The sequence below is a fragment of the Trifolium pratense genome, linkage group LG2 (genome assembly GCF_020283565.1).
Source record: "Trifolium pratense cultivar HEN17-A07 linkage group LG2, ARS_RC_1.1, whole genome shotgun sequence".
Taxonomy (NCBI): domain Eukaryota; kingdom Viridiplantae; phylum Streptophyta; class Magnoliopsida; order Fabales; family Fabaceae; genus Trifolium; species Trifolium pratense.
The window spans coordinates 8,516,840-8,536,831 of NC_060060.1; the positions used below are offsets into that span (position 1 = coordinate 8,516,840).

General features: G+C 29.5%; 1 protein-coding gene across 1 annotated transcript; it reads left to right on the plus strand.

Annotated features, from left to right (window-relative positions):
• Positions 1 to 10,611: 10,611 nt before the first annotated feature.
• LOC123905756 (protein ROLLING AND ERECT LEAF 2-like) lies at positions 10,612 to 19,665 on the plus strand. The gene is made up of 6 exons (XM_045955481.1): positions 10,612 to 10,924; positions 12,272 to 13,443; positions 13,960 to 14,031; positions 14,353 to 14,570; positions 15,634 to 15,857; positions 18,627 to 19,665. The coding sequence occupies exons 2-6, from the start codon at positions 12,333 to 12,335 to the stop codon at positions 19,372 to 19,374; spliced, it is 2,373 nt and encodes a 790-aa protein (XP_045811437.1). The 5' UTR covers positions 10,612 to 10,924; positions 12,272 to 12,332; the 3' UTR covers positions 19,375 to 19,665.
• The last annotated feature ends 327 nt before the right edge of the window (positions 19,666 to 19,992 follow it).

Consider the following 19,992-nt stretch of genomic DNA (forward strand, 5'->3'; position numbering starts at 1 on the left):
AATATAGGTGAATATTTTCATTACTTTTATGAAGAATTTATGTCTTCCATATATATGGCTAATAATATAGACTTTCATATTTTACTAACCAATATACGAGATACGTTACACATATCTTAAAGTTTAAGTTTAAAGTTCTTTCATATTTTAAAATAACCATTATGAGTGCACCTATTAAAGTAATTTTTTAATTGAAAATAGTATAGTAGAAGATATTCGTTAATTTTATGAAGAAAATATGTCTTCAATATATATGATTAATAGTATGGACTTTCATAATTTAATAAATAATATACGAGTACGTTAGACATGTCTTAAAGTTTAAGTTTGTCACGGGATAACATAAATATGTCTTAAACATGAATATTATTTTTTTTTTTGACTTAATGTCTTAAACATGAATATTTAAAAATAACTATATTATAGACAAAAAACATTAGGAGTGCACCTGTTATAGTCATTTTTAATTGAAAATTGTATCGTAGAAGATTTTCGTTACTTTTATGAAGAATTTACGTCGTCTATATATTTGACTAATAATATGGACTTTCATATTTTATCAACAATATACGATATACGTCAGACTGACATACTTTAAAGTTTAAGTTTGTCACGGGAAGGGATATCTTGAACATGTCTTGAAAATGAATATTTAAAATAACTATTATAGACAAATTAAAACCATTATGAGTGCACCTGTTATAGTAATTTCTTAATTGAAAATAGTATAGTAGAAAATTTTCGTTAATTTTATGAAGAAAATATGTCTTCAATATATATATGATTAATAATATGGACTTTCATAATTTACTAAATAATATACGAGATACGTTAGACATTTCTTAAAGTTTATGTTTGTCACGGGATAACATGAATATGTCTTAAACATGAATATTTTTTTTTTGACTTAATGTCTTAAACATGAATATTTAAAAATAACTATATTATAGACAAAAATCATTAGGAGTGCACCTGTTATAGTCATTTTTAATTGAAAATTGTATAGTAGAAGATTTTCGTTACTTTTATGAAGAATTTACGTCGTCTATATATTTGACTAATAATATGGACTTTCATATTTTATCAACAATATACGATATACGTCAGACTGACATACTTTAAAGTTTAAGTTTGTCACGGGAAGGGATATCTTAAACATGTCTTGAAAATGAATATTTAAAATAACTATTATAGACAAATTAAAACCATTATGAGTGCACCTGTTATAGTAATTTCTTAATTGAAAATAGTATAGTAGAAAATTTTCGTTAATTTTATGAAGAAAATATGTCTTCAATATATATATGATTAATAATATGGACTTTCATAATTTACTAAATAATATACGAGATACGTTAGACATGTCTTAAAGTTTATGTTTGTCACGGGATAACATGATTATGTCTTAAACATGAATATTATTTTTTGACTTAATGTCTTAAACATGAATATTTAAAAATAACTATATTATAGACAAAAATCATTAGGAGTGCACCTGTTATAGTCATTTTTAATTGAAAATTGTATAGTAGAAGATTTTCGTTACTTTTATGAAGAATTTATGTCGCCTATATATTTGACTAATAATATGGACTTTCATATTTTATCAACAATCTACGATATACGTCAGACTGACATACTTTAAAGTTTAAGTTTGTCACGGGAAGGGATATCTTGAACATGTCTTGAAAATGAATATTTAAAATAACTATTATAGACAAATTAAAACCATTATGAGTGCACCTGTTATAGTAATTTATTAATTGAAAATAATATAGTAGAAAATTTTCGTTAATTTTATGAAGAAAATATGTCTTCAATATATATATGATTACTAATATGGACTTTCATAATTTACTAAATAATATACGAGATACGTTAGACATGTCTTAAAGTTTAAGTTTGTCACGGGATAACATGAGTATGTCTTAAACATGAATATTTAAAAATAACTATATTATAGACAAAAAATGCGCCTGTTATAGCCATTTTTAATTGAAAATTGTATAGTAGAAGATTTTCGTTACTTTTATGAAGAATTTATGTCGTCTATATATTTGGCTAATAATATGGACTTTCACATTTTATCAACAATATACGATATTTTAAAGTTTAAGTTTGTCATAGGATATCCTGAACATTTCTTAAAGATGAATATTTAAAAATAACTATTATAGACAAAAATCATTATGAGTGCACCTATTATAGTAAAGTTTTAATTGAAAATAATATAGGTGAATATTTTCATTACTTTTATGAAGAATTTATGTCTTCTATATATATGACTAATAATACAGACTTTCATATTTTACTAACCAATATACAAGATACGTTACACATATCTTAAAGTTTTAGTTTGTCACGGGACTGGATATCCTGAACATGTCTGAAAAATGAATATTTAAAATAACTATATTATATACAAAAAGAACTATGAGTGCACCTGTTATAGTCATTGTTAATTGAAAAATGAATGAGTCTACTATATATACTACTAATAATATGGACTTTCATATTTTGTCAACAATATACAATATATCTCTAAGTTTCTCACGGGATATTCTAAACATGTTTTAAATATGAATATTTAAAAATAACTATGATAGACAAAAAATCATTATGAGTGCACGTATTATAGTAATTTTTAATTGAAAAATAATATTGTACAAGACTTTTGTTACTTCTATGTAGAATTTATGTCGTCTATATGTATGACTAATAATATGAACTTTCATATTTTATTTACAATATATGAGATACGTAAGACATGTCTTAAAGTTTTAGTTTGTCACGGGATAACCTGAACATGTGTTAAAGATGAACATTTAAAAATAACTATTGTAGAAAAAAAACCATTATGCTTGCACTTATTATAATTATTTTTTAATTGAAATATAGTACGCCCTCCGTCCCAAAATATAAGGGAAAATTGTTCAAAAAAAATGATGTATTTAGTCCAATTTTTTAACGAAATACATCAACTTTATTTGACCAATTTTCCCTTATATTTTGGGACGGAGGGAGTATTGTAGAAGATTTTCAATACTTTTTTTTTTGACACAAAGATTTTCAATACTTTTATGAAGAATTTATGTCGACAATATATACGAATAATAATATGGACTTTCATATTTTATCAACAATATACAATATATGTTTAAAGTTGTCGCGGGATATTTTGAACATGTCTTAAATATAAATATTTATAAATTTATTTCAATTTTATATATGGTTTATAATTTTTCAAAATTATCAAGTAATGTTAACCCGTGCGAAGCACGGGTTCATAACTAGTATCTATACATAGAAAACATACAAAATAATTAAATACAAAAAATGAGAGAGCACGACTAAAGAAAAAGTATGTGATACAGGTGAATAGATATTAGTTATATAAGAACCATGATTATATTGAGAAACATTCCAACAGTCATAAGATTTAATTATATGAGTGTTTAGTTATCATTGCATTATATTTTTACAAATTAACTATGCAAAGGTTAATTTATAGCATTAGAAATTAGAACTCTTTATGCAAAAACCACAATAACACATGAAGTTTTATTCTTTTCATTTTAGTGTGCCGTTTCTTTTGCAGATAATCAAAAGTCACACTATTAATTTATGTTTCCAATTATTTGCAATTAAGCATAAAATAAAGTTGAACGCAAAAATGTTAATATGACACAATTCAGTTTTTTCTCAATTATTTATCATTATAAGTCCAAATTTAGTAGAAAGCTGAGACAAAAAAATATAAGAATACATAATTGTTTGTTGATATATCTTCTTGTGAGAATTTAATTTTAGAATTCCAACAATCATGAGAATTTGATGGTCATAGTATCATTTATATCTCTCTAAACCATAACCGAAATATAAATTTGTAGGTCTTATAATATTAGTTGGTCAGTTTTAATTAAATTTTTCATTTTTCATTATTGATATATTCTTTTGTAAGAATTTTCTTAGAGGTGTCACATCATCACAAAGAAGGTCTAAGAGCAATTCAAGCTTCCTTTTAATAGTAAAAGACGTTATATCAATTTTCAAGATATAATTTGGCCGATCAATATAATAGATATCCAACCATAAAAATTATGGATTAATCAAGACATATATGAAGAATATGAAATACAAAATGGATAAATAATAAAAGGGTGAAACTGAATCTATATATATAAATCCTAGATAGTTGTCCAATTGACTATCTAAACCTTACTCCATATCACCCACTTAAACCAATGAAAACTTTTCATTTAGTCATATCACTCACTTACATTCATTTAATGTGTGGTACTAAATGTTATTATTTTTATTATTATTATTATTATTATTATTATTATTATTATTATTATTATTATTCTTTTGGGTTACTATTCATTTTAATTTTTTTTCTTCATTTTATTATTTTGTGTATTTTATTATTTTTGGTTCATAATAGGTAATGCTTTTACTAATAATCTTTTGTTCAACATTTGTATATATAATTATTTGGTCGATTGTCAAAACTATTTACGGATGATTTTGGTACGCAAATTCATCGTCACATTCTTTTGGTTGATCCAAATAAAAATCAATTTGAAGTGTTAATAAAAAAAAATAGATAAAATAAAATTTACTAATGGTTTGTATGTTGTTCATGATTTTTATCGTATTCAATTTTGAATACGCGGTTAAGTTGATTTATCTTTGCCTCAATATGTTTCAAATAAATATAAATGACCGATTTGATAATGAAGTAGTTTATCCAACTCAGAACCATCCAATGAAATTTATAATACAAAAAAAACTTATTATGTTCCAACATCAATTTTTTTTTCAATAGTCAATTATATGTTGGTATTTCTAGAGTTATTTTAAAGAATGAATTAAAGATATTGCTAACCAATGTTAATGAAGAATATACCAAGGTGACTTCAAATGTATAGTGTATAAATAATTTTTTTTTTTAAATGTATAAACACATATTTAATATCTATATCACATTTAGATAACTTCTATTATTACTATTATTTTGATTTGATAATACTTATTTTTTGATTTTAGATTTACTACCTATACAAACAATTTTTTTAAGTTATAGTATAAAACAACGCATAAAACCCGTGCATCGCACGGGTAATCGTCTAGTATTCAATAGATGATAAGATATTCTTATATGAGTGACCATTTGTTTTACAAATTTCTCGTAAGGATGCATGAAAATCAATAAATACTTTAGTCAATATTCTGCCATAGAAATCAATAAATTAATGAAGGCATACATGAAAAGTAAAAAAAAGAACATAAGACATTATTAAAAGTTGAAGAATATGTACCCAAGAGTTATTTTGGAGAAAGTAAATGATGACTCAAACAAAAAATCTATAAATTAGTATATACTTTTTTCTTCCGCTGGTTCTATCACATGGATCTGGAGTAAGTAGACTAAAATAATATAACGATTTTATGTTCTCGATAATAAAACAACAACCAAAATCAGTAAATAAATGAAAAAAATAAGATTTTTTACTTACCATCATTGTTATGATAAAAAAAAAAATTTAAAGATAACTTTTAAGTGAACAATATAATTTGATAAGAGTAATTGAGAATACCGACCTTTTCATCCATTAACATTCTATTTGTAGTGAAAAATTATTTCTTTCAACCTACAAATGAAGAAAAAAAACTAAACATTAGTACAAATGAATATGGTTTGATATCAATACATAGCACCATGGTAGAAATACGCTCAAAGATTGAGTGAAAATGTCAAATATTAAGATTTAGGAATGAGTAGAAAAAGAATGTGGGGTGGTGGTTATAAAGAGTGAGAGTGAACCTATTAGTCACTAAACTTTCTCATTTTATAAGTTTTTTTTGGAGGAATGTAAAAAAATGCATACAATTATTATGATATGTTTTTGGTTACTCATACAATTATGATGATGCTAATTTCGTTTTTTTAGATTTAATTTAATAAATTAAAAGGAATAAGTAAAAGATTTTAATAGAGATTAGAAACATTTTCTTAGAGTGACACATCATCAAAATTCTTGTCTATGAGCAACTCAACCTTCCTTTTACTAGTAAAAGATAAAAGATATTAGATGCCTAATGACGTTCACTTCTTTAGGAATATTGCGGCACTAAGGTAAGTAACCCCAAGGTTTTAAACTCGAAGCCCGGATTTAAAGAATAAATTGAGGAAGGGATTAGCTCCTTTAAGTGAGTGATTTACGTTAGAATGCAAAGTAAATAATATCAATCATTAATTAATAAATTATTAAATACTAGCTAGTTTTTTTTTTTGATAAGCAAAAAAATGAATTATAAGGAGTACAAGGGGTACTCAACCCTTACAATTCAGAATAGATCACTTTAGATGCGTTGAAAACAATCTAAAGGATTATTACGCCATTCAGAAAAAACTAAATTAACATTGTTCCCTGTTCGGCCTATAAACCAAAACCAAGAAAAATAAACAATTTGCTCCACTAAAGATGATATGTTGACACAGTCTCCTCTAAAAATAATGTTATTACGCGTGCGCCAAATACTCCATGTCGTCGCCAGCCAAATTATATGACGAATTCGCTTGCTATGGTTGCCTTTTGCTAATTCACCAAACAAAGAGTTGAAAATAATATTTTGACCTAAGAGTTGAAGTGTTATATGTTTTTGATTTGACTTGGAGTAATTTTGAGAGAGTGAGTTGGTTTTTTTGAGGTCCGGGTATGTATTACTGGGATGATTTAAGCGTATTCAGGAGGAGTGGCTGAGCAGGACATCACTGATATTATTTTTTACTTAGTGTATATATGGATAGCCATAACTCTAAAAAATATTATGTTTATATTAAATTCATTTGCAGCAAAAAATACAAAGATGGTGGTTAAAGATTAATAGGTTGGGTCCCCGTAAGCTTAACTCAATAGGTAGGGATATTGCACTTTATGTGCAGGAGTTCGGGTTCAAACTCGGGACACTCCACTTTTTCTAGTTAATAAGCTACTTGACAAAAAAAAATTAATAAGCTGGATGTTACATCTAGTGTGAGATATTACTTATACATGGATATTACTTATACATGTTCGGATTTATATAACTAATTTTATCATGATTCTATCGTAGTTTTGATATTTTTGTAAACTTTTTAAATATTGATGTAATTTTTTACAATTTTAGACATGACATATGAATCTGGAAAATGAAATAAAATTATGACTTACAAAATAAATATAGAAGTACAAAGCTCCCAAAATTTCTAAGACTACAATGATGTATTAGATGGTCATAAAACAAAAAAAAATACTCATTTCGGTCTTAATTATAAGCAAATATTTTCATTTTAGATTTATTGAAAAATTAATGTATCTATTATTCAATAAACTTATAAAAAGAATATTTGCAGTCTAAGAGGAAGGCTCTGTTTGGTAAGGTCAAATATTGAGCTTAAGCTATAAGCTATAAGCTCTGTTTGATAATGGTTTTTTAAAAAAGAGCTTATAACTTATTTTAGTAGCTTATAACTTATTTTTCAAACGTTATTTCAAGTAGCTTATGAGCTTATAACTTATTATATTTTCTTTCAGTTTTACTCCTATATCATTGGTTTGAAAAATTAAATATTAATTAAACATATATTTTTTTTATGTCATTTCATATTCATAAACTAATCTCTTATATTATAAGCTTGTATACACGAGCAAACCCTAAACATAATTTGTTTTCCCTCCACTTCTATCTTGCAATTTTTATTACTAGGATTCAAACCCGCGACCTTACAATGCAAGACAATAATTTCAACCATTATGGCTAGTACCAATTGTGATTAAAATTATGTGCAATAATTGATAAGTACCATCGATTTTCATAGGAAAGATTTCATACAACAATTAAACACCATCAATTTACATTGCACAGTTTAAACAATTAAAATCCGATAATTAGAAATCTAACAAATCATACACTTTCTTAGTGTTTTATTTTTTTTGATAAAATTTACATTTTTTTTATCCTAATTCAATATTTTTTACTAATTAACTAAACATGTTAACCATTTTCTTAGTTTTTTTTTTTTACGGAAAGAAAAAAATCACTGGTCTTAAAAGTTACGTTTTTTTAACTAAACATGCTAAAAAAAATACTTTTTTTATGTTTTTCTGAACTTAAAAGTTTGTTCATGTTGAGGAGTATGGTTGATCGTTGCAAATATATATATCAAGGTGATATTTATGCAAATAGTAGTTGACTCCATGTATATATCAATGTGACTATATTATTAATTACGAAAAAAAATCATTGATTCACATTTGTTTCTTTTGCTAACAATGTATCATAACCTTTCTGGATAAAAAAAGATTGTTTTCTGAATGAGTTTTGGGTTTTGGCGATGGAGAAATTGAAGATGACAACAACGACGATTTAGAACTTGACATTCCATCAAATTTATTGATTACAAATTCAGGTGATCCTCTTACTTCTATCGTTGAAACTACATATCTCCAACTTTTACAAAACATGAACGATATAACGTGTTTCCAAAATAGAGCTATATTAGCTCATAAAAATTCAATAGCCGACACAATAAATGATTATATGTTGGATTTAATTCCTGGTGAAGAAATTTTTTTTTTTGAGTTATGATACTCCACTCATACAAAATGTAGATGGTCAAACAGTGAATAATGTTCATACTCCCGAATTTTTGAACACGATTTCTACGTCGGGACTCACAAATCACATGTTGAGACTTAAAGTTGGAATCCTGTTATGCTATTAAGGAATTTGAATAAAAAATTAGGATTATGCAATGGAACAAGACTTATTACAAGATTGAGAAAACTTGTTCTTGAAGGAAAAATTATTTCAGGAAGTAATATTGATGATCGGGTTTTCATAACTAGATTTTTTCTGACACCATCTGACGTAAGAATTCCTTTTAAATTTCAGTGGAGACAATTTTCTTTAATGATTTCTTTTGCGATAACTATTAATAAGAGCTAGAGAAAATCTTTAAAGCATGTTGAGATATATCTTCCGTCGCCAGTGTTTTCACATAGTCAACTGTATGTTGCGATTTCAAGAGTTACTTCTAGAGAAGAATTAAAAATATTGATCATCGACGATGACGACGAAGATATCACTAAGACTTCGAATGTGGTCTATAACGAAGTCTTCCGTAATATACCTTCCTTATATGAATATTTATTCAAAATTATTGTTGAACTATCGTTTAATGTTACTCAAAAATTTTCATATACCTTATATTATTTCAATATTAATTTATAATTAGATATTTTACGACTAATTAGACGCATGCTGTGCAATGATGTTCTGGTATGTTTGAATGCGAAATGAGTTAAAGAAAACGAAATGATAATCTTTTATATTATAAGCTTGTATACACAAGCAAACTCTAAACCCTAATTTGTTTTCCCTGTTTTCCCTCCATTTTATCTTGCAATTTTTATTAAAAAATAATACAATTTTGTCTTGACTATGATTCGAACCCGCAACCTTTCAATGTAAGGCAATAATTCCAACCATTATGACAAGTATATCAATCGTGATTAAAATTATGTGCAATAATTGATAAGCACCATCAATTTTAAAAGTATATCATATCAAAATTATTGTTGACTATATTATTCATCACGAAATATTTTTACGTCTTTCCTGATCAATGATTTTTTTTTCTACCGGATCATAAATTTAGAGAATAATTATCATGTGAGATTTAGAAAGTTATTATCACGTGTAATTTAGAAAGTTATTATCAAACTCAATTCTGCTAAATCAATTTTTTTTGCAATACAACCAAACACAACCATAGTCATGTCACTAATCACATTCATTATTTTGATTTTAACATTGCAGATTTAATATTAACCGATGATCAATTGATACATTATGCACTAGCAGACCAATTGTGATTTAAATTATGTCCACAAAGTGTTAAGCTCCATCAACTTTCATAGGAAATATTTCATACGACAATTAAGCACCATCAATTTTCATTGCACAATTTAAACAATTAAAAACCGATAATCTCTTATATTATAAGCTTGCTAACATAAGCTAACCCTAAACCAAATTTGTTCCCCTCTCATTTTCTCTTTCTTTTTATTGCAGCTTTATATTAAAAAAAAATACATATTTGTCATCGAACCTGTATCCCTTACTTACAATAAAACCTTTCAACCGCTAAAACATGTGCTTCAATTATGAAAGAATTTAGGAATCCTAATATGTTAACCCTGTTTTCAATAAATTTGAACGGCGGAATTAATCACGATTTTTATTTATTTATGGATGTCTACTTAAGTTTATGTTCTTGATTATGTCTTTAATTTTTTTTAACCTTTAATTATCATCAATTTTTTAAACTTTAGTTATCAGCAATTTTTTTTTTTAATAAGTAAACAAAACGATGGGGTTCCAAAATTATTTTAAAAATATATAAAATATAAAATAAGCACATAAACAAATATAGAATAATTAATCCATGAAATTCCTTATACTACTCTTATTGAAAATGCTCTTAGAATTTTTGTATTTTATTTTTTATTGTTACATATTACACTTAATTAGACACATGCACCGCATGGGTCAAAGTTCTAGTTAGATGGTTGAACAAACAAAGGTAAGCACAATTTTGATGAGATTGAAAAGGGCAAAACTGGTGTGGGTCCCACAAACTCTACATAAGATGTGAGAAAGAATCTCTTTTTAACTTTATGCCTTTTGCATGGACCGATCCAAGTCATCTAACCCCTCGATCTTATTCACTTTCTCTCACTACAATTCCTCTCTCTCTCTCTCTCTAGAAAGAACCAAAAACAAAATACTGCTGTTGCTGTATTCCCTTTCTCTGTCCATGATTTTCGCCGGAATCCAATTCCCTCGTTAGCACCTCTTATTCAGTGCACTCTCGGTACCTCAAATTTCTCAACTTTATCAAATTCTATTCCTTTTTTGTTTTTATTTCCGTTCTTCTCTTTGTTTTAACAAATTCATGTACTACTGTGCTATTTAAGTTTCATTCAAACTTTTTCAGTTTTTCAGAATTACCCATTTTTTATTTTCCTATTTTGTAAGTGGGTTTGTGTTTTCTCTTACTTAGTTGCTTCCTTTGGTGTTAAATTTCATTTCTTTCTGCATCTCCAATCACTGTGAAATTTTTCGTTCTCTTGTTGCTATTATGGTTTTCTTAATTGGGTTGTCTTGTTTTTCTGTAATTGTACATATTTTAGTGCCCTTATATATTTTTATAAAAGATACATGTGATAATGATTAAGTATGTTTGATGTGGAAATTTTTGTTATGTGGGTTTGGTTTTTGTTTTATGCTAGATTAGGGTGGGGTTGGGTAATTCAGCTTTAGGAATATTCATTTCATGTCTTTATTTATTTGATTTTTTTTTCAGAAAAATGAAAATTTTGCTTGGAAATTTGTTTGCTGTGTTATTTGATTTTTTTTTTTCTTCAGAAAAATGAAATATTTGCTTGGAAATTTGTTTGTTGTGATATGGAGGAGTGTGTGATCTTTCTACTTTGATTATGTTTGTTATCCTTCAGCAATTGTTGGTGTTACTAGTTGTGTTGTTGACTTAAGTAGTTCTATTAGCTTATAGGAGTTTATTAATTAAAATCAGTTTATGGTTGTGTTCATTCATGAATTATATTATGTAGAAGTTAGGTGAGAGTGCTTTTAAACAAAATAAGATGGAGAAGCTGATTTTAACTTACACGAGAAGTTAATGTTTAAATCCGTGTAGTTATTTTACGGTTCTTTTGTTGTTTTGCTCATTATTACTTGTGGAGAATCTGAACCATTCGACACATGCAATTTCTTTTCTGTCGATACGTTGCAAAATTTATATTTGAACCCCTTTTGTATCGGCCTGTTCAGCTAATTCAATAGCTTTTTGGATTGCTTTACGAAACGAAATTATATTCTTTAATTGTCCAGCTATAAATTCTGCATCCAAACTAGCTATTAATTAACAATTTTTTAAATAAGTTTAATTTCCGGTGTGCCGGGCTGATTTATTCGTCAACTTTTCTGTCAAGATGTATATTGATTACGCTGAGCCATAGTACTTATAACTATAACACATACACCTCTTTGTTTAGAGTTGATGCTAGTGACTGTTAATGTTTCAGAATATGGTTTTTCTATATAATGGCAATGTTCTGATCTGTAATTTTTGTGTTTTTCCTACTTGTATATAATTGACATATTGTTTCTCGAATACATTTAATTCTGAGTTAATCTGCAGATATAAGTCTCTCTCTCAAAAGTTTGCATAAAGGGAAAGGAAATCTACTTCTGGGCTAATAATGGGGGCTTCGACCTCCAAATTGGATGATGATAAGGCCCTCCAACTGTGCCGTGAAAGGAAGAAATTTGTTAGGCAAGCACTTGATGGGCGTTGCTCACTTGCAGCTGCTTATGTTTCATATGTTCAGTCATTGAAAATTACCGGAACAGCTCTGAAGAAATTCGCAGAACCTGAGGCACCAATTGAATCTTCCTTGTATACTTCCACTAATGCAACGCCCGAGCCACTTGCTTTTAATGAGAAGGCCTCATCTCAGTTCTCATTCTCTTCACCATCTGCATCACAACGCATTGATCCAGCTGAAAACTTTTCTCCAACGCCCTCTCCTCCCAGCTCTACTAAATTCCATGCCAATCATATGAAGTTTAGCACTAGTTCATCTAAAAAGGTAGAAGAAAAACCACCTGTACCTGTTATAGGAACAGTAACATCATCGGGTACTCAGCAAAATGCCATTCCTCGTTCTGCTGAAAGGTCTGAAACATCAGCGTTTGAAGATTCTAATCTTCCAAATGGAACTCCACCATGGGATTTTTTTGGTCTTTTTCATCCTATTGACCATCAATTTTCTTTTCAAGAAGGAAAGGGAATGCACCAAGATTTGGGAATTGCCAATGATATAACAAGATTAAGGGAGGAGGAAGGAATTCCTGAGTTGGAAGATGATGAAGAGAAGGTTTCTTCTCAAGGAAGCGAGATCTCTCATGACTCTGAAGATGAATTTGATGATGAGCCTACCACAGATACCCTCGTCCGCAAATTTGAAAATTTTAATAGAGTAAATGACCATGTTCAAGCCTATGGATTTCCTGGTACACATAAGCCTCTGGTGGGGGATTCGACCATTAATGGGGAGAAGGGGAGCTCTGCCTCTCCTGATGTATCACTGCTGAAGACAGCTACTCCTGTATCAGTGCTTCCAACTGAAACACCTAAGTCAGTGGAGAAAGAAAGCCATAGTGAAAATAAAGTTGTACCTAAGGACTTTTTTGCAAGCATGAAAGAAATTGAATTTCTCTTTGTTAGAGCATCTGAATCTGGCAAAGAGGTTCCAAGAATGCTTGAAGCAAATAAGTTGCACTTTCGTCCTATATTTCCAGGCAAAGAAAGTAATTCCTATAGCTCTTTATTCTCCACATGTCTATCTGTATCACTTTACATATGAATATTAAATTTTTAGCATTTCATTAGTAAGCCATGGATCCCCTCTTATGAATTTTTCACTTCAAAGGATCATGTAGATAGACCTGCGCTGCGCTGCGCTGGGTCTTAGGACACAAGACATGAGCCCTGCACTTGGTCTTTTTGTTTTGTCACTCTTTACATGGCAAGGAGAATAACCGAATCCATTGCAGAGATCTGCAATTAATATAAAAAAAATGAATTTTTGTATGATATGTTTTCCTTTTCCTTGTAGTTAATAACTATACCACTTCTGTAGACTACATTATGATAGGCTATATAGGCAGTTCCTGCAAAAACGTCTATTACTGAGATCCTGTTACTTGTTTTTGACTAAAAATGTTCTGTTGTTGTTCTCAGGGTTAAAACAATCTCTTTACTTTACTATGTAATGTAATTCATATGAGCATATGTTTAAGCATGTAAATTCTTAATTGTAACAGATGGTTCGATGGCGTCCTCATTTTTGAAGGCTTGTTTTTCATGTGGGGAAGACCCAAGTCAAGTTCCAGAAGGTATTTTTGTTGTTCATTTTGCTCTTTCATGTTACCAGGATTTTTGCCAACCATCTTTTGTTGCATCATCTGTTATTGAATACTGATATTGTTTGAATTGTTCAAGAGATTATTGGAAGTTTCATATTAAAATCGTATAAAGTAGTGGGTTTCTCTTCTACCTTATTTGTTAATAGGACCTTTTTGTGTTCATCTTGGTATTTAACTGCTCTCTGATGTGTTATGAGAATTGAAGCTTATAAGATATAATCTATCTATACTCATTGTTGTTTGTTCTGTTACGTGAATTCTGTATCTAACTTTTTTGTTAAATTTTCTTAGAAGAACCTGCTCAAAACTCGGTTAAGTACTTAACTTGGCATAGGACAATGTCATCTCGATCTTCTTCATCCAGAAACCCTTTGGGAGCAAACTCAAAAGATGATATAGACGACCATACAAATAATCTCTTCGATAATTTCTATATGATATCTGGAAGCCATGCATCGACCTTGGATAGATTATTTGCATGGGAAAAGAAGCTCTATGATGAAGTCAAGGTAATGTGTACTATGTATTTCTTATCAACAATTATAGAAACTATTCATTATTTTGGTTATCCTCTGAAGTTCTTTTTTCAAGTTTTTTTTTTTCTTTTCATCTTTATCTTTACTTTTAAATTTAAGAAGTATTTTAAGCAAAAGGTGTATATGTCAAGTGTTAACAGTGAAACAGTTTATTGGTTTGATGCAGCTACTTTCAGTTACACACACACACATGCACAGCAACAACCAACTATGTCGCAAATTGGAAGTTTGATTTTTTATTTTTTTTTCCAAAATGGGGAGGCACATGCTATAACTAATCAACAAATCAATTATTTTTTTTGTAGTTGATAATTTTTATTATTTAATAAATATAGGATAATTACACATGAATGAAAGAGAAATGGGAAACTAGCTACGCCGCTACCCCTTTTTGAATGGAAAAACCAATCCTTTGAAAACAACATTCATAGCCCTAGGAGACACAATCAATTATATTACACATAATAAAATCGTAAAACTTTGTATTGAAATAGGATGGTGTCTTTTTTATATCTTTTTCTATTTACTCTAATTATTGGGTAATTTGCTTACTTTTTTCTCTTTCAACGATCTAAAACCTTGCCTAAGAAGCCTACTTCTTGTAAGCCATTCTCTGTCTGTGGCTGTCCAATTTTAGCAACTACCCTCACTGTTACTACTGGGCTGTCCTACTCGATGCTTGTTGCCACAGGAACACCCATACACTCCCATGTCTGGATTGCTGCTCTGTTGCATCTATCAATATATGCAGCCCAAGACTTAAGAAGCCCAGTTAATGACTTTTTGGACCACCTATAATTACTTAAACCCCTAATTATTAGATTCAACTTTTATAGGCTTAATTAACAACCCAATACATAATATACTACAAGGCTCAACTACTAAACTCTTAATTCACTCAAAAATAGCTTTGTTATTCTTCTTCATCAGTATGCTGCCTCAAAATTGGAACCTTCTTTATAACTTCCTTATCTGATTTAATATGAACATTTTTCTATATATTTGCTAATTCATTGTTCATTTTTGGTAATTGCAGGCTAGTGGGGTGATCAGAAAGGAATATGACATGAAGTGTAAATTCTTACAGAATCTGGAATCAAAAGGAGAAAAGACCTCTACGATTGATAAAACCCGTGCTGTAGTCAAGGATCTGCATTCAAGAATTAGAGTTGCTATTCTTAGGATAGATTCTATATCTAAGAGAATCGAGGAATTACGGGACAAAGAGCTTCAGCCACAACTTGAGGAGTTGATTGAAGGGTATGATGACTCTTCTTGTTTTACTAAGGCTCTATTTCATGCCATTATGTGTTAGCTTTATAGTATTACATTATATTTTCTACTGGGAGAAACTCTTATCTAGGCAAACACCCAACACCTCATTGTTGGGCACAACCAATAAAAACTTTCCACATCATTAAAATCAAATAAAATATAAATTGTAAAAATCTAAAGTAACCGAACCGGTGAGGTGGCCCTTCTTCTCTCCTCTTCTTCCATTGCCACTGTTTTCAACTACCCACCCACACTGCACACAGCTTGTTTTCGTCCACTGCGATGGCAAGACCTTCCACCATGATTGATTCCTCCTCCTCCCATCGCACCAATTGAAAGGATTTCAAATTTTATTATTATATTCATTATCAATTTTTGTTCGTGCTTCTGTGGATTCTATTGCCAATTTTATTGATAAATTTTTAGTTGTGAATTTGACCGTGAATTGGATCTAGTTCAAACCGCATGTTCTATTTTTCTTTATTAATTGTTCAAAGGTGCACTGGTTTTGTCAAATTTGACATTGAAATGAAACCATATGTAGATTGTAAAGTACCGAGAAGAAAGAGAGAAGAGATTTTTTTATGATTTATGATTTAATTGATTTTAATGTTGTGGAAGGTTTTTATTGGTTGTGCCCAACAATGAGGTGTTGGGTGTGTGCCTAGATAAGAGTTTCACTTCTACTGGAATGAAAGGTCTAATAATATCTAACAAGAAAAATTTGGTGTGTCTAACATCATAGAAGTTTCTTTTGATTGTTTCTTTTTAAGAAAAACCGTTATTTTTATTACTAGCTAGGTAGGGTTTGCTACATCTGTCGAACAATGTCATATGTTCTGTTGTAAATTATGTTTAATTACAAACGAGATTTTATAAGAAAAAGTTTATGTGGAATTTTCTAGTATTTATTTTTTTTTTTTAGTTAAAGTTGTGAATATTTTTACAAGGTCTTCATTTGAAAGTTTTTCTTCAATCATAAACAATGCCTCAAAATGTTCAATTATTGAATTATATTTTTTTGCTTATGGTGACAGTTATTTTATTCCAAGTCTGGCTCACAAAACAGGATAAATGGTTTAAAATTCCTATCCTTTTCTTGTTTTGAAATATTTCCTCCGTGCCACAATACAAATCATTTTAGCCAAAAAAAAAAATCTTATTTTACATGTCCTTTTACGATATTAGTGAAGTATTAATGCATTTCTTTTCCTATTATACCCCTTACTAATAACTATAATTTTCCAATTCCTGTAATTTTATAAAGTAAGTTATAATTTCTCTTTTCCATACAAAATTAACTATGTTTCTTAATTCGTGTGTCATTTGCTAAGATGACATATTTTGGGAGGGGGGAATAGAATTCAAATAGGTCAAACCTGTTAAAGTTATTCTGGCGTGAAAAGGACTATATACTTCCTCTCTTTTTCTGTTTACCTGTCAAATTATTATTACCATTCTATGCTCTTTAAATCAAGAGGCTTTAGTCAAAAAAAAAACTCAACAGGCTAATTTCTCCTTGTGCTGTGTGCAAATTCTTGCTTAGATAGAAGGTAAATTTGGGTTATGGGTCCTAAGGATTTATATTAACAAAAAAAGTCTTTTTCTCCCCAAAAATAAGAGTAATTTGATAACTTATTGTCTAGGGCCTGCTCGTTTGTACAAAAAAAAAAAAGAAACACATTATCTATATGTATCTTATATGCTTGAAGGAGTAGCTTATGAAAGAAAGCTCGAAAAAAAGTTGTATCATATGTTACATATAAGCTTTCTTTTTTTTGCCAAAGGTTATGCAAGTGCACCTTAAGTTTTACTTCATTAATTGGTCGAACTAAGTTGCTAGCTTTCCTTTTTATTTTTTGGCTTAAATGCAGTTTTGGTCCTCCAAGTTTCACAATTGCTTGATTTTGGCCCCTCACATTTCAATTGCTTGATTTTAATCCCCTAAGTTTCACAATTGCTTGATTTTAGCCCTCCAAGTTTCAATTGCTCGATTTTGGCCCCCCAAGTTTACCCCATTTTGCATTTGCTAGCCCCCCGTTGATTTTTTCGACTAAAAATTGCTTATGTGACATTTAAAAATAAAAATAAAAATATGTTTTAATTAAAAAAATTAAAAAATAATAATATTTGCTTTTAAAAAAATGTATTAAAAATTGTTTTTTTTTAATAGAAGGTTTAATAATTATTTGTTATTTAAAAAAAAAGTTTACAAAGTTTTTAAAAAATAGTTCATAATTTATTTTTTTTACTTTTCTATATAACAAAATTATTTTATAAACTACATATAATAAAAAAAATTATAATTTAGTTTTTAAAAAAACAATTTTTATTTTTTTAAAATTTAAAAACATTATTTTAAATACTTATTTAATTTTAAAATGTCACATAACTAATTTTTAATCAAAAAATTCAACGGGGGCTAGCAAATGCAAAAGGGGGTAAACTTGAGGAGCCAAAATCGAGCAATTGAAACTTGGAGGGCTAAAATCGAGCAATTGTAATACTTAGGGGGTCAAAATCAAGCAGTTGAAACGTGGGGGACCAAAATCAAGCAATTGTGAAACTTGAGGGGCCAAAACTGCATTTAAGCCTTATTTTTTTTTTATGAATTACTAACTTTCAGAAATTGTGCTAATAACATTTTAATCTAGATCGACATGTTACTTGTGTTTGAGTAGGTTTAAAATGTAGCTGCTAACTATGAACTGTTGCTTTTGTGTTTCATATGCTTCTATTTTGCTTTGGTGTCAGGTTAAGTCGGATGTGGGAAACTATGTTTGATTGCCACAGGCTCCAGTTTCAGATAATGTCAACAGCATATTACAATAACCATGCTAGAATCACCATGCATTCCGAACTACGGAAACAAATTGCTTCCTATCTTGAAAGTGAACTCCATTACATGGCATCAAGTTTTAACAAGTGGGTTGGAGCTCAAAAATTCTATCTGGATGCTATAAATGGATGGCTAAACAAATGTGTTTCTCTTCAACAAAAAACAGGCAAGAAAAAAAGGAGGCCTCAACTTCCGCTCCTCAGAATGCACGGGCCACCAATTTATGCTACCTGTGATATCTGGTTGGAAAAGCTTGGAGAATTACCTACCCAAGAAGTTGTGGATTCCATCAAGAGTTTAGCTAGTGAAACTACCCGGTTCTTACCTCGTCAAGAGAAGAACCATGCTAAAGTTGCAAAACATCCTCATCTACCAACCTGGAATGCGGACATTGGCGAGTCATCGGATAATCTCTTGAGAGATGACGCTTCAGAGGATTGGATGTCAGGTTTTGATCAATTTCGAGCAAGCTTTATAAGATTTCTTGGTCAGTTAAATAATTTTTCCGGGTCTTCTGTCAAGATGTATGCAGAACTTAGACAAGCCATTCAGCATTCAAAGACTCATTATTACCAACATAGATCTAATTCTCAGACTCAAGATGATCATTCAAAGCCAGAATCTCAATTTGACAAGTCTGAAAGTAAAAGTTCCCAACAGTAAAAAGATAATTGCATTAGACACAAGAAAGTTTGCTGTATTAAATAGCTTTACATTAAACAAATGCATTTTTGACTTTCATATTAGCCCTTTGGATGTGGCATTTGCACATGAGGAGGGAATAAAAACTTCATTGGTTGGGGTGTCCATACTTAATATGATAAATACTGTAATTACAGGGTTCTGTTTAGTATACAAAAAGAAGGAACTTGTAAAGTGTCATTTTTGTACACAAAGCTTGTCTCGTAGACTTAATTTTCTTTACCAATACAAAAATATGAATTTTGGCATTCATGGTATGCCTGTAAAAAGGTTTAGGGTATGTTTGCCCAAGATTTTTCTCAACTTATCTTCTCCTAAACAGGATAAATAGTGCCAAAAATATCTTCAAAGGCATGTTCAGCAAGAGGGTTAGAGAAAAATCAAGAACAAGAGATTCCTTCCTACTTCATTCAACTATACTGCGGTGCATTGTGTTGATTGAAAATATTGTTAAAGGAGTGTCCGTAACACTCTTTTGAACATTCTCTCTAATATTCACTCTCTAACTTTCCCTGCTAGGTTTCCGGTGGCGGTCCACGACAGCGCCCAACAGTCTTTGGGCGGAGCTCTGGGCGGAAG

What these genes read in the sequence shown, in the direction of transcription:
- LOC123905756 (XM_045955481.1), top strand. Translation starts at nt 12,333, where the DNA reads ATGGGGGCTTCGACCTCCAAATTGGATGATGATAAGGCCCTCCAACTG. An exon ending in TATATTTCCAGGCAAAGAAA is followed by an intron (nt 13,444 to 13,959) that starts GTAATTCCTATA and finishes TAATTGTAACAG; the next exon opens with ATGGTTCGATGGCGTCCTCA. An exon ending in CCCAAGTCAAGTTCCAGAAG is followed by an intron (nt 14,032 to 14,352) that starts GTATTTTTGTTG and finishes AAATTTTCTTAG; the next exon opens with AAGAACCTGCTCAAAACTCG.